This window comes from Rissa tridactyla, chromosome 1 (genome assembly GCF_028500815.1).
Source record: "Rissa tridactyla isolate bRisTri1 chromosome 1, bRisTri1.patW.cur.20221130, whole genome shotgun sequence".
Lineage (NCBI taxonomy): Eukaryota > Metazoa > Chordata > Aves > Charadriiformes > Laridae > Rissa > Rissa tridactyla.
The window spans coordinates 9959833-9974713 of NC_071466.1; the positions used below are offsets into that span (position 1 = coordinate 9959833).

Genomic DNA, 14881 nt, shown 5'->3' on the forward strand with positions numbered 1-14881 from the left:
CCATGTAGCAACGTATTCCAGGGGAGAGATGTAACACAAAGTCTTCGAGAGTTGTACTCCCAATCACAATACAGAGAAAGACGTGTTTTTAATGCGTTTTGCCGATTCCCTATCCATATTACTGCTGTTTTATACCTTACTAGCATTAACTTTACACAATAAGATTGATTACATTCTTGTATACTTGCATTTTGAGCCGAAGCAAACAGACGGATGAGAAGTACAAATCATTACAGAATTGTCTTGCTCGCAACTTCTATTTGTTGCAGTATTATCTGTGGTTAGCATGCACCCCGATTTAGGGTGCTTATAATACACCTTTGGTTGTTCAGGCCATTCAACACTTCTTACAAAATGTCGCTCTGCTGCTGTGGATGACAAAGAAGACATGTTTAGAAAACTTAAAACATGAGTTGCTTTATACACTCACTCTTGAGGTGTCATACCTACGGGATTCCCCCTTTTTTGTTTAGCAAGCATGGTTTTTAAAGTATGATGCATACGCTCCACAATTGCTTGCCCAGTCGGGGAATGAGGAATACTGGTGACATGTTTAATACCTCATATCTGTAAAAAAAAAAAGACCTGTACTTTAGCGGACACATAAGCTGGTTCATTATCAGTTTTTATAGTTTTCGGTACTCCCACGACTGCGATGCATTGCAACCAACGTCGAATAACATCACAAGCCTTCTCTCCTGTATGAGCAGTAGCTACAACAAAGTGAGAAAACAAATCAACTGAAACATGTCCAAATTCCATAATGCGCGTAACATCGGATTGCCAAAGTTCATCAGGTGTAAGCCCTCGCGGGTTAACCCCCGCAAAGGATGGCAGAGGAGCCAGCTGCTGACAACCGGCACACGTTCACACAGTATCACGTGCTTGTTGTTGTGTCAAAGAAAATTGCTTCCTCAATGCCTTCGCATTTTGATGAAAAAAAATCATGCGACATTTTAGCTTGCTGCATAATGTTGGGAGTTGTTACCAACAGTGTGATAATCCGCAACTGTGTTTCCCTCAGTTAACGGGCCAAGTAAACAGCTATGAGAGCGTATCTGGACAATAAAATAAGGAAACTGTCTTTTTCATAAAAGCAACAGTAATTGCAGTAAGAGACTAAATAACCATTGGTTCTCTACTTGTTTTAGAAATGCTCCTTCAAGTCTTTGAACAATACCAGTAACACATTGAGATTCTGCCTACATTTAGCAGTTCCTGTTGAAATAAGTCCAAAGCCTTTACTGTGTCCCTGAACCATCTGCAAACACCGAACAGGTGCCATCAAGAGGCTTTGGTGCTAGCAGGATGCGCGGCTGTAAAGGAATTTGTGAAAGTGACTGTAATAGTCTGTGCCAGGGGAAAGAATAATTTATTTGCCCAATATAATGTACTAAGGAGGTTAAGACTTTGTGCTAACCAAGGGTCAAGGTCATCCTTTTTGGTGGGGACATGTATGTGGCTTGGATCCATTCCAGAAAGCTGCTGACAGCACAAACGACCCTGGAAAAACAATCGCGGTAACATTTCAATCATCGTAGTTACTGGTTTTGAAAAGGTATGTGGCAAAAATACCCACTCTAGTGCAGTCAGGCTCTTTGCGAGTGCATCATCCCACTGTCCTATCAGGGCATAAAGTTGAAATTCTTGTAGGAAGGTGTTCAATGCGTCTTGCAGCAGTAGTAGACTATATCTTATCTTGCAACATGCTGTAATGCCTTCGGAGCTGTTGGGGTTAATGAACATAGAACTTATGGGGGGGGGGGCGGGGGCAGACACAGTGCTTCAGGGCATCCCCTGTATCTTCAAAGTGCGCTCATGTCTCTCTCCCCCTCGCTCATGTCTCTCTCCCCGTCTCTGACCCGAGACAGCCCCCTTATATCCTGCACTGGACTGAGTGGAGAAGTACAGGCTAGAGTCACTGCACGCGTGGCCAGTGCACGCAGCAAGTCCCACCAGACTCTCCTGCACTGGACTGAGTAGAAAAGTACAGGCCAGAGTCGCTGCACGCGTGGCCAGCGTATGCAGCGAGTCTCACCAAACTCATGATCCAGCTTTGCTAACAGCGGCTGTCTGATACGTGACTACATTGTTGTAATCCCGTCTTAGCTTCTTCTGTGAAGGTCGGGTTCTCATGGATACACACATAGTTTTTAGAGCAACATATTCTACAACTCGTACGAGGGTACGATGCAAAGCGGCATTTACAACTGATCGTATAATGCTTATTACACACGGCAAACAGCATACTAAACATAACAGACAAATTCCTTCCACACAGGCAATGAGTATAATTTGCTTCAACCAACCCCACCCCCAAGTCCAGCCAGCAAAGAGATTTCACCCAGTGGTCTCCACAAGTTGCTGGTTCGGTCGGTGCAGTTCCTGCAACTGGGCATGGATGGATTTGGAGTGGTCACTTAGATTCATACAATGCAGTCCTTTAAAATCTTGACAACCATGTCTGTGAGCTGAAAGCAAAAAATCAGTAGCAGTTCTGTTTTGCAACATCGCATATCGAATACTATCTACATCCAGCAACAACTCAGAAATAGCGGTACTAGTAGCATTGTTAAACTTATCCTTGGCAGCAAGAGAGTCCTTGTTATCACGAATCCTTGGCAGCAAAAGAGTCCTCGTTAGCAGGAGCGCATGCGGACTCCCTGTTCTTGCTGGTACTGTGCTTTGATCTTCTTCCACAACAGGCCAAGATTCTCAAGCAGCTAGATGAGGTGTCTGTGAGTCCATCACAGGCTTATGTCATCCAAACGTTTTTCTTGCCAGCACCCGAGACTGAATAACGATTGGTGTGATATATGTGTTTTCCAGCACCCAGGTGCGAGTCCCTTGAGTGTATTTACAATCCTCCTCGCCGATCTGCCGTTGCTTTCCCATATTCCACCCCCTTGCTCAGGAGACCGCTTCTGCTGGGTTCATTTTAGTCTCGCAGGGCATAACACAGAGCAATCTACTAAGGCATGCAATAACATACATGTTGGGGGATGCGGCGGGCCCGTAGACCCTTTGACAGAAGAGATAGAGATTGCAGTGTAGCTGTAAGAAGGCCGCGAGTTGCGTCATATAAGGGCAAAGTAACAAAAAGGAGAAAGAAGAAGATCGCTTCAGAGAAGAAGGAGAGTTAGGCTGTGAGGAAGCCAGATTTTGAGCAATGCGAACAGGATTTCAATAACCAATCGTATTGTAGCTACGAGCGCGTGTGCTATGTAACCTAACCAATTGAAAGCGTAGAAAGAACACGTGAACGGAGTGTCAACAAAAGATTAGATATATAAGAAAGCCAAGTTTGTAATAAAGAGAGAGCTTAACTTAACTTTTCAAGGAGAGTCTTGTCGTTTGTCCGTCCCGACTGAAACGACAATTGGTGACCCCGACGTGATACTGAGGAAGAAGACGACTGGAAATAGTCGTGGGGACGGAGCCCAGTGAAGCTGAAGACAGCGGGCAGAGCTGTTGACGGATCCGGATCATATTTCAGAAGACACCTGTAGTAGGTGAGCCACTGGGGACATGGGAGAGAAGTTAACTAAGGAAGAGCAGACTGTACTCTCCACATGGACGCTGCTGTTAAAGCGGCAGGGCGTAATCCTCCCTGAAGTGACCTTGCGAAAAATGCTATTGTGGGGAAAGGAAGAGGGAGTAGAAGTAACGTCGGTTACGGCATTTAGTGTAACGCAATGGACAAACCTAGGGCAGACATTATTTGAGGAAGCTACGCTAATGCGTAGAAAGAACACATGAACAAAAGATTAGATATATAAGAAAGCCAAGTTTGTAATAAAGAGAGAGCTTAACTTAACTCTTCAAGGAGAGTCTTGTCGTTTGTCCGTCCTGACTGATTCACCCAAGAGTACTCAGGGAGCTGGCGAGAGAGCTCACCACGCCTCTCTCCATCATTTATCAACAATCCTGGTCAACAGGGCAGGTACCAGATGACTGGAGAGTGACTAATGTGACGCCCATCTACAAGAAGGGTCGGAAGGAGGATCCGGGGAACTACGGGCCTGTGAGCCTGACGTCGGTACCAGGGAAGATCATGGAGAGGATCATCTTGAGTGAGCTCTCACGGCAAGTGCAGGGCAGCCACGGAATCAGGGCCAGCCAGCATGGGTTTAGGAAAGGGAGGTCCTGCTTAACAACCTGATCTCTCTCTATGACCATGTGAGCCGCCTGCTGGATGCGGGGAAGGCTGTGGACGTTGTCTCTCTGGACTTTGGTAAGGCCTTTGACACCGTCCCCCACAGCATTCTCCTGGAGAAGCTGGCGAATCGTGGCATAGACAAGTGTACTTTTTGCTGGGTTAAAAACTGGCTGGATGGCCGTGCCCAGAGAGTTGTGATTAGTGGGGTGAAATCCTCTTGGCAGCCGGTCACCAGTGGTGTCCCTCAGGGCTCAGTTTTGGGGCCAGTTTTGTTTAATATCTTTATCAATGATCTGGATGAGCGGATTGTGTGCACCTTCAGTAAGTTCGCAGACGACACCAAACTAGGTGGGAGTGTTGATTGGCTTGAGGAAGGAAGGCTCTACAAAGGGCCCTGGACAGGCTGGCTGGCTGGATGGATGGATACACTACTACTGGACTGCACCTTCAGTCCAGTCGTGCTCATGAACTAGCACGGCCACTCTCGAGTCTTTGGTCGCGTTCGGTGAGAAACTAAAAGGACAAGCTACTTCAAAAAGTGCAGTTTATTTAAGCAACAGATAGATAGGTTCTTAGGGCAGCCGATGATAAATACACTGTCTGCAAAGCACGTGCAAATGAAAGTATTGTTACATCTACAAAACGCGGGACAAAGTTCTAACGATACAGCCTGGCTATACATGTAGAAAAGAGAGTCTCTAGAGAAATTTCTGAGTTTCCCGAGGAAGCCCTCGGTATAATCTAAGTCTTACCCAAAGGCGTCCCTATGGGGGGAAGAGAGGCTCAGCCCGTCGCCTGCTCCCAGAAGTCAGTGATGGAATTCTTTGCGATGGTGTCTTCCCTGGGTATCCCCCCTCTCTCGGGCTATTTTTCTACTATTTGTTATCTTCGAGGTGGAGTTTGAGTGACTTTAGTCATACATACTTTTACCATGAGTGGTGTAAATTTTTCTCGCTTCACAATTAAAGGTCTAGTTTACGAGAAGCTCAGGGCGCAGGCTCAAGAAGGAGCGGTCGCACCTTGGAGGCGGGTAGCCTTCGGGGTGGAGGTGTGTTTTGGTATTATAATGACATTCTAACGAGCAAAGTTCGCACAAAGGACAGCATTTCATCAAAATTTGGCAAAATGTTGGCTCCGAGTATGGAGCGGGCAGCTAATTGGCAGCTTATCTGTTTCCTGGTATCATCCCATTCCCGTATCCGCTATACATCCTAAGGTAAAGCCGCGGAATAATTGCATCCCGTCCCGTACCTCATGTAGCTTATCAGGGAACCACAGGTGTTGTATTCTTCATGCCAGCTGCAGCTGTTTTCTCCCTCAGAAGCCTCTTGATTTTCTACTTTTCCTTCCTGTGTGAACAATGCTGTACTTTTGTGTTTTTAGCCAATGTAGTATTTATTCCACAGGGGGGCAGCGAGGTCTGTCCCTGTCCCCCTCCCCCACCCTCTGCCCTCGGCAGGAGGAGAGGGACCAGGTCCTCACCTCCTACCTGTGGGTCCGTCAGGCCTGGCTGGACGCCCACCTCGCCTGGGACAAGGACGCTTACGGCGGCATCGACAGCATCCGCATCCCCAGCAGCTACGTCTGGCGGCCGCACATCATCATCCTCTACAACGAGTGGGTGCTGCTCGCCCTCCCCCACCCCCCGGCTGCTCCCGGAGCTGGGGGGGCTGAGGCTGGGGCTGGGGGTGTTGCCAACGGGGAGCAGGGGGGTCCTGGTGTGGGGGATGTGGGGAGATGGTCACCTCGACTGGGTGAGAAGGCGGCGGCAGGAGGTGCTGGCATCAGCCTGGTGTGCCACCCACCTGGCAGCTGGGATGTGCCACCACGGGGGTGACCAGGGGCAGCGAGCCCCCTCTTCCTGGGGGTGACGTGGGGAGGGGACACGGGGTTGGGGACCAGTGCTCGGCCCCGGCCCCGCAGACCCTTGCCCCACGTGGGGCTCGGGGCCATCCTGGCCCCACAGCGATCCCTCCCCCAGCACCGACGACGGCTTTGGCGGCTCGGTGGAGACCAACGTGGTGCTGCGCTCCGACGGGCACATCACGTGGGACTCACCCGCCATCACCAAGAGCTCCTGCAAGGTGGATGTCTCCTACTTCCCCTTTGACGGGCAGCGGTGCCACCTCACCTTCGGCTCCTGGACCTACAACGGGAACCAGATCGACCTCCGCAACCGGCTGGGCACCGGGGACCTGACGGACTTCGTGGAGAACGTGGAGTGGGAGGCGCTGGGCATGCCGGCTGTAATAAATAGAATCATGTTTGTTAATCAAATCAGGCTTTCTTAAAGGCTGGTGAAAACTTACACTGTTTCGACTCTTCACATACTTAAATCGCAGGCATCCAGCGTGCTATCTGGTGCACTTTGATACCTCAAGGCCTAAATCACAGGCATCTGGTGTGTTTTAACACTTCAAAGGGAAGAGCTAAGTTGTGAGATAAGCTGAAAAGAGTCTCCCCAAGGACACTGATAAAGATGAGGAGCCTTCAGCCCCACCACCATCAGGAGGCGGGACAAGACCGACCCCCTAGCAACACGTCGCTCAGACACAGAATATACCAGGATTGACACATATACGGGAACCAGAAGAGTATATAATCAACTACTTTCGGGAAGTGGCTGTGCGCCGTTGGCGGAGCAAAGACTCCCCGGCCGCCCAGCGCTGTTTTGCTTGCTGCCGCTTGCTTAATAAACTAATTTGATTAATTGGACTGGTTCCTGTCAATTATTGGGCCACAATCTATAACAAATTTGGTGCCGTGACTCGGATAGAGGCAATTTGGCTGTAAACCTCACAGGGGGGCGCCCCGCTGAGTAAGCGGCCCCTGTTGGGGGTTTTTACACCCAAAACCTCTACCGACGAACTCGAAATTCGGCAGCAAGCAAATAAAAGCCGGCAACCCTGTAAACTTTGTGCACGAAGACCCGAACGAAGACTCAGGAGTGAGTAAGTATAGGCCGGTGATCCGTTCGGTTGGGGTTGGGTATCCTGGAGTGTGCCTGTGTGAGACGTCCACTTGAGGACGAAGCAAGTGCGGACCCCTTAGTAGTGCGGTTCCCATCTCCCGCGAGGGACTGGGCCACGAACAGGGGGAAAAGATTGTGTGCGTGTGTGAAGGCACTCCGGAAGATGGGACAGAAGAAAAGCAAGCCTTCTGATCCCATGGGTGGGTCGGTGCCTAAGGTTAGGTTACCCCAGATACCGCCAGACAGTTTGTTAGGATTAATGATTAAATATTGGGATGATTACCCTTCTAGGCAGGGTAAGGATAAAGCAAAAATGATACGTTATTGTATGGAAGTTTGGGGTGGGAAACAAATTAGAAGTGACCACCTGTATTGGCCCGGTTTTGGGTCCTTTGAAGATTGGATATGCCAGGCTTTACATATTTATGTTAATTCTAAGGAACCCTTTAGCCTGGAGGAGAGTGAATATGCACACTTGTGGATAAGGTCAGAGACTAGAGTAAATCTATATCACTTGAGAGAGAAGAAACAGGGGGGTAGGAAAAAAACCAATTTGTAGCTAAATCATGGACGGACATTAGAAAGAAGCTGGAGAAAGTGGAGGATTGGCAGGATAGGGGTTTGGATGAATTGTTAAGGGAAGCCCAGAAAGTGTATGTCCGCAGGGAGGAGGAAATACATAAGAAACAAGCCAGAATGTTGGTAGCTGCAGTCAGAGAAGGGCAAAGGACGTCAACCCCTGGAAAAGGGTTTGAAGCTCGCCAGATAAGACAGGAGACCCGAAAACCTTTAAGAGGGAGAGAATGGGGAACTGTGGTTTGTTTTTATTGTGGAGGAAAAGGGCATGTTAAAAAGGACTGCAGAAAGAGAATGATGGATGAGAAAATGTTCAAAGACTAGGGGTGTCAGGGGCTCTATTTGCTGGGAACCCGAGGAAAAAAAAACAAAAAAAACAAAAAAAAAAAAACACGAGAGCCCTTGATAAAACTAAAAGTGGGTCCCCAGCAACAAGAAATTGAGTTCCTAGTGGACTCGGGAGCAGAAAGATCTACCGTTCAAAAATTGCCCCAAGGATGTAAAATATCCTCGGCGACTACACAGGTTATTGGAGCAAAAGGAGAACCTTTTGGAATACCCGTAATAAAGGATGTGTTTTTTGAAACCCATTCTAAGGTAGGGGTGGGGTCCCTGCTACTCATGCCTGAAGCAGACTATAATTTATTGGGCCGAGATTTGATGATTGAATTAGGAATTGGCTTAGAAGTAAAAAATGAAACACTAAAAAAAATTAAACTGTGTCCCTTACGAGTAATAGATGAAGAGAAAATAAATCCTGAAGTCTGGTACACCCCGGAAACAGTAGGTAAGTTAGATATTGAACCCTTTTCAGTAACAATAAGGAACCCAGAAATACCAGTCAGAATAAAACAATACCCCCTTCCTAGAGAAGGGAGGCTAGGTTTGAAACCTGAGATCCAAAGATTACTTGAAAAGGTGTTGCTAGAACCCTGTATGTCTCCTTTTAATACTCCCATCCTGCCTGAAAAAAAAAAAACAAAAAAACAAACAAACGAAAAAAAAAAGCCGGATGGAAAATATAGGTTAGTACATGACTTATGAGAAATTAACCAGAGAACAATAGCTAGATTCCCGGTGGTGGCGAATCCACACACCCTCCTGAGTCAAATAGGGCCCGATAATCAATGGTATAGTGTAATAGATCTGAAGGATGCATTCTGGGCATGCCCTCTCAAAGAAGATTGCCGAGATTACTTTGCTTTTGAATGGGAAGACCCAGATAACCATCGGAAACAATTACGGCGGACGGTATTGCCCCAAGGGTTTACCGAATCTCCGAACTTGTTCGGACAAGCCTTAGAACAAATCCTGAAGGGGTATGAGTTAAGTGAAGGAGTCACACTGGTCCAATCTGTGGATGATTTGCTCCTAGCTGGTGATAGCGAAGAAAAAGTGAGGCAGGAAAGTATTAAGTTACTAAATTTTTTGAGTTTACAAGGATTGAAGGTATCAAAATCAAAACTACAATTTGTTGAGAAAGAAGTAAAATATCTGGGACACAGACTAAGCAAGGGAACTAAGAAATTAGACCCCGAAAGGGTGAATGGCATATTGTCATTACCGGCTCCTAGAACTAAAAGACAGGTTAGGCAATTATTAGGTCTCTTTGGCTATTGCAGGCAATGGATTGAGAACTATAGCAAAAAGGTGAAGTTCCTCTATACCAAATTAACTAAGGATGGATTATTGAAATGGTCGGAGGATGATGATAAACAATTAGAAACACTAAAAACTGATTTAGTAAATGCCCCAGTTTTGAGCCTGCCAGATGTAAAGAAACCATTTTATCTATTTATCAATGTTGATGAAGGGACCGCATTTGGGGTATTAGCACAAGAATGGGCAGGAAGAAAGAAACCTGTGGGATACTTATCTAAACTCCTGGACCCTGTAAGTAGGGGTTGGCCTACCTGCCTTCAAGTGGTAGTAGCCGCAGCCCTTTTGGTAGAGGAAGCCCATAAAATTACCTTTGGAGGAGAATTGAGGGTATTATCACCTCACAACATCAGGGGAATTTTGCAACAAAAAGCTGACAAATGGATAACAGATGCCCCGGCTCCTAAAATATAAAGGCATCCTAATTTCCTCTCCCAAACTGGAACTCGAGGTAACAAGCGTGCAGAATCCAGCACAGTTTTTGTATGGGGAGCCGAGTGACAAAATAAATCATGATTGTCTTTACAACATTGAGGAGCAAACAAAAATCAGACCAGATTTAGATGAGGAAGAACTTGGAGAAGGAGAAAAGCTATTTGTAGATGGATCATCCCGGGTAGTTGAAGGAAAGAGAAAATCAGCATTTGCAATCATTGATGGGAAAACATTTAGTGTAATAGAATCAGGACCTCTGAGTCCTAGTTGGTCTGCACAGGCTTGTGAACTACATGCTGTATTAAGAGCCTTGCAACTTTTAAAAGGTAAAATTGGAACCATATATACGGATTCAAAATATGCCTTTGGCGTAGTGCATACTTTTGGAAAAATTTGGGAAGAAAGGGGTTTAATAAATTCTCAAGGAAAAGGATTAATACACCAGGAATTAATAATCCAGGTCTTACAAGCATTACGAGGACCAGCGGGAATAGCCGTAGTACATTTAAAAGGACACCAAAAAGGATTAAGCCCATTAGTCAGAGGAAACAATCTTGCTGATCAAGAAGCAAAAAGAGCGGCATTAATGGTGATCCAGACTAAAAGAACTCGGGAGGACTGTATAACTTGTGGAAAGGAATCAGACGAATTCCCATGTTATGAGTGTTGGAAGGATTTTGGAATCGATGCAGTCCCTGAAGACTACCCCTGCTGCCGAGAAGATGATACCCCTCGTGGCTCAAAGCAACCGAGTTGACGAGCGAGGCAGAGGAGTACAAAGCTGTGGAGAACAGAACCCAAAGAGTGGGACTGTACAAAGACACTGGGAGGACTGCCTCAGTGTTAACCAAGGGAATCGCACGAAATGCCCCGGGAGGAGTGATAGCACTGAAAAGGACTGGGTAATTGGAGTGAGTGTTCAAACTAAACTTATTAGCCGGCCGGGTTTCCACCCTTCTCGCCACACTCTAATTTTAATTTTACTAAATCTTGTAGGTGTCTTATTGTTTGCACAGCAAGGGGGGTTGTGTGTTGCTCTGGATGAGGAATGCTGCGTATATGCAGATCACACTGGAGTAGTTAGAGACACCATGACAAAACTACGAGAAGGATTAGAAAAAAGAAAGAAAGAAAGAGAAGCACAGCAAAGTTGGTATGAATCCTGGTTCAATTATTCCCCATGGATGACTACGCTATTGTCTACCATTGCGGGACCTATGCTACTATTAATTTTGGGATTAACATTTGGCCCTTGTATATTGAACAGAGTAATTGAAATTGTAAAGGGCAGACTGGAAGCTGCCCATTTAATGCTTCTCAGGGCTAAATACGAGTCATTAGATCAGGAACCAGCAATAGAAGAAACATTAGCTTTAAGTCACGCTGAACTCCAAAGATTTGATGAACAAAATGGTAAATAAAAAAAAAAAAAAAAAAGGGGGGGGGGGATTGTAATAAATAGAATCATGTTTGTTAATCAAATCAGGCTTTCTTAAAGGCTGGTGAAAACTTACACTGTTTCGACTCTTCACATACTTAAATCGCAGGCATCCAGCGTGCTATCTGGTGCACTTTGACACCTCAAGGCCTAAATCACAGGCATCTGGTGTGCTGTCTGGGGCACTTTGATACCTCAAGGCCTAAATCACAGGCATCTGGTGTGTTTTAACACTTCAAAGGGAAGAGCTAAGTTGTGAGATAAGCTGAAAAGAGTCTCCCCAAGGACACTGATAAAGATGAGGAGCCTTCAGCCCCACCACCATCAGGAGGCGGGACAAGACCGACCCCCTAGCAACACGTCGCTCAGACACAGAATATACCAGGATTGACACATATACGGGAACCAGAAGAGTATATAATCAACTACTTTCGGGAAGTGGGTGTGCGCCGTTGGCGGAGCAAAGACTCCCCGGCCGCCCAGCGCTGTTTTGCTTGCTGCCGCTTGCTTAATAAACTAATTTGATTAATCGGACTGGTTCCTGTCAATTATTGGGCCACAATCTATAACACCGGCCACGAGGAACGTCATCACCTACGGCTGCTGCTCCGAGCCCTACCCTGATGTCACCTACACGCTGCTCCTCCGCCGCCGCGCCTCCTTCTACATAGAATCATAGAATCGCTGAGGTTGGAAGGGACCTTTAAGATCATCAAGTCCAACCTTTAACCTACCCTGACAAAAGCCACTTCTAAACATGTCCCTAAGTGCCCCATCTACCCTTTTTTTTAAACACCTCCTGGGATGGTGAATCCACCACCTCCCTGGGCAGCCTATTCCAATGTTTAATAACCCTTTCAGTGAAAAAATGTTTCCTAATATCCAATCTAAACCTCCCCTGACATAACTTGAACCCGTTTCCTCTCACCCTATCACTTGTCACCAGGGAGAAGAGGTCAGCCCCCATCTCTCTCCAACCTCCTTTCAGGGAGTTGCAGAGAGCGAGAAGGTCTCCCCTCAGCCTCCTCTTCTCCAGGCTAAACAACCCCAGCTCCCTCAGTCGTTCTTCATAAGGTTTGTCCTCCAGACCCCTCACCAGCTTTGTAGCCCTTCTCTGGACACGCTCCAACACCTCAATGTCCCTCTTGTAGCGAGGGGCCCAAAACTGAACGCAGTACTCGAGGTGGGGCCTCACCAGTGCCGAGTACAGGGGGATGATCACTTCCCTAGTCCGGCTCACCACGCTATTCCTGATACAGGCTAGGATGCTGTTGGCCTTCTTGGCCACCTGGGCACACTGCTGGCTCCTATTCAACCGGCTGTCAACCAACACCCCCAGGTCCTTTTTTGACGGGCTGCTTTCGAGCCACTCCGCCCCAATCCTGTAGCGCTGCATGGGGTTGTTGTGACCCAAGTGCAGGACCCGGCACTTGGCCTTGTTGAACCTCATACCATTGGTCTCAGCCCATCGGTCCAGCCTGTCCACATCCCTCTGCAGAGCCAACCTCCCCTCAAGCAGATCAACACGCCCGCCCAGCTTAGTGTCATCTGCAAACTTACGGAGGGTGCATTCGATCCCCTCATCCAGATCATTGATAAAGATATTAAAGAGAACCGGCCCCAGCACCGAGCCCTGGGGGACACCACTTGTGACCGGACACCAACTGGATTTAACTCCATTTACCACCACTCTCTGGGCATGGCCATCCAGCCAGTTTTTTACCCAGCGAAGAGTACACCTGTCCAGGCCATGAGCAGCCAGTTTCTCCAGGAGAATGCTGTGGGAAACGGTGTCAAAAGCTTTGCAAAAATCCAAGTAGATAACATCCACAGCTTTTCCCTCATCCACTAAGTGGGTCACCTTATCGTAGAAGGATCTTAGGTTTGATAGGCATGACCTGCCCTTCACAAACCCATGCTGACTGGGCCTGATCACCCTGTTCTCCTGCATGTGCCGTGTAATGGCACTGAGGAGGATCTGTTCCATGACCTTCCCAGGCACCGAGGTCAGACTGACTGGCCTGTAGTTCCCCGGATCCTCCTTCCGACCCTTCTTGTGGATGGGTGTCACATTTGCTAACCTCCAGTCAGCTGGGACCTCCCCGGTTGTCCAGGACTGCTCATAAATGATGCAAAGTGGCCTGGCAAGCACTTCCGCCAGCTCTTTCAATACCCTTGGGTGGATCCCATCCGGCCCCATAGATTTGTGCAGCTCCAGGTGCTGAAGCAGGTCCCTCACCGTTTCCCTTTGGATTACAGGGGCTTCATTCTGCTCCCCATCCCTGTCTTCTAGCTCAGGGGTCTGGGTACTCAGGGAACAACTGGTCCTACTGCTGAAGACTGAGGCAAAGACTGCATTAAGTACCTCAGCCTTTTCCTCATCCTTGGTCACTATGTTCACATCTTCAGCCTGCTCCTGCCCTGCATCATGGTCTCCTTCCTGGCACCCCTTGGCTTCTACCTGCCGGCCGACTCCGGGGAGAAGGTCTCACTGGGGGTGACAGTGCTGCTGGCCCTCACCGTCTTCCAGCTGCTGGTGGCGGAGAGCATGCAGCCCTCGGAGAGCGTCCCGCTCATTGGTGAGCCTTGATGGCACCCAGGACCCTCCCATGGGACCAGGGCGTCTGCACCGGGGTGGTGGGCACCCCCCCATGACAGGGGGGGTTTCGATGGGGGGAGGTGGGCAGGGGTCTCTCCCCACCCCGCTGCGGCATCACCACCCATTACCCACGCAGGGAAGTACTACATCGCCACCATGACCATGATCACGGCCTCCACCGCGCTGACCATCTTCATCATGAACGTCCACCACTGCGGCCCGGGGCCCCGGCCCGTGCCCCCCTGGGCCAGGTGGCTCATCCTCCACCACATGGCCTGGCTCTGCTGTGTCTACGAGGTGGGCGAGAGCTGCAAGAGCCCCCGGCGGGTGCCAGGCAGGCGGGCGGGCAGGGAGGACACTGGGGGGCCGGGGGAGAGCCCCATGGAGGGGGAGGTGGGTGCCGAGGCAGGGGGCTGTCCCCGGGACTGCTGCCAGTGCCACCACGATGGCCTGCTGAGGAACGTGGGCTACGTCGCCGGCTGCTGCCGGCATCACCAAGCCTCCCAGCACCGGACCGGCGAGTGGAAGAAGGTGGCCAAGGTGATGGACCGCTTCTTCATGTGGGTCTTCTTCCTCATGGTCTTCCTCATGAGTGTGCTGGTCCTGGGCAATGCTGCCTGATGGCCCTGTGGACTCACTGCCCCCAGGGACAGTGGTGGCCACGGGTGCCCCATGAGGGTGGCTCGTCCTGAGCCCCCCTTGGCCCTTCATGGACCTGCAGGGTGGAAGATCCACCAGCGCCAGGGAAGAGGAGCCTGACAGCGGGAACCTGACTCGGCCGGGGCTGCCAAAGCTGCAGGGTTGAGGGGTCACGGCCCCCCGAGCAGTTGTCTGGGTTGTGACGTAGAGAAATATAGATATAGAATCACAGAACCACAGAATGGTTTGGGTGGGAAGGGACCTTAAAGATCATCTCATTCCACCCCCCTGCCCTGGGCAGGCACACCTCCCACCAGCCCAGCTTGCTCCAAGCCCCGGCCAACCTGGCCTTGAACCCCTCCAGGGATGGGGCAGCCACAGCTTCTCTGGGCAACCTGGGCCAGG

At 49.0% G+C, this 14881-nt stretch overlaps 1 protein-coding gene across 1 annotated transcript in view; it reads left to right on the plus strand.

Annotated features, from left to right (window-relative positions):
• LOC128901080 (neuronal acetylcholine receptor subunit alpha-7-like) overlaps window positions 1-14881 on the plus strand; it is a gene marked incomplete at its 3' end in the record, with an annotated part of 90684 nt that overhangs the window by 39083 nt on the left and 36720 nt on the right. The window contains exons 2-7 of the mRNA XM_054182861.1: window positions 5625-5776; window positions 6141-6405; window positions 9097-9101; window positions 11821-11905; window positions 13640-13817; window positions 13974-14155. Coding sequence (XP_054038836.1) covers window positions 5625-5776; window positions 6141-6405; window positions 9097-9101; window positions 11821-11905; window positions 13640-13817; window positions 13974-14155 — 867 coding nt within the window. The remainder of the gene's footprint in view (window positions 1-5624; window positions 5777-6140; window positions 6406-9096; window positions 9102-11820; window positions 11906-13639; window positions 13818-13973; window positions 14156-14881) is intronic.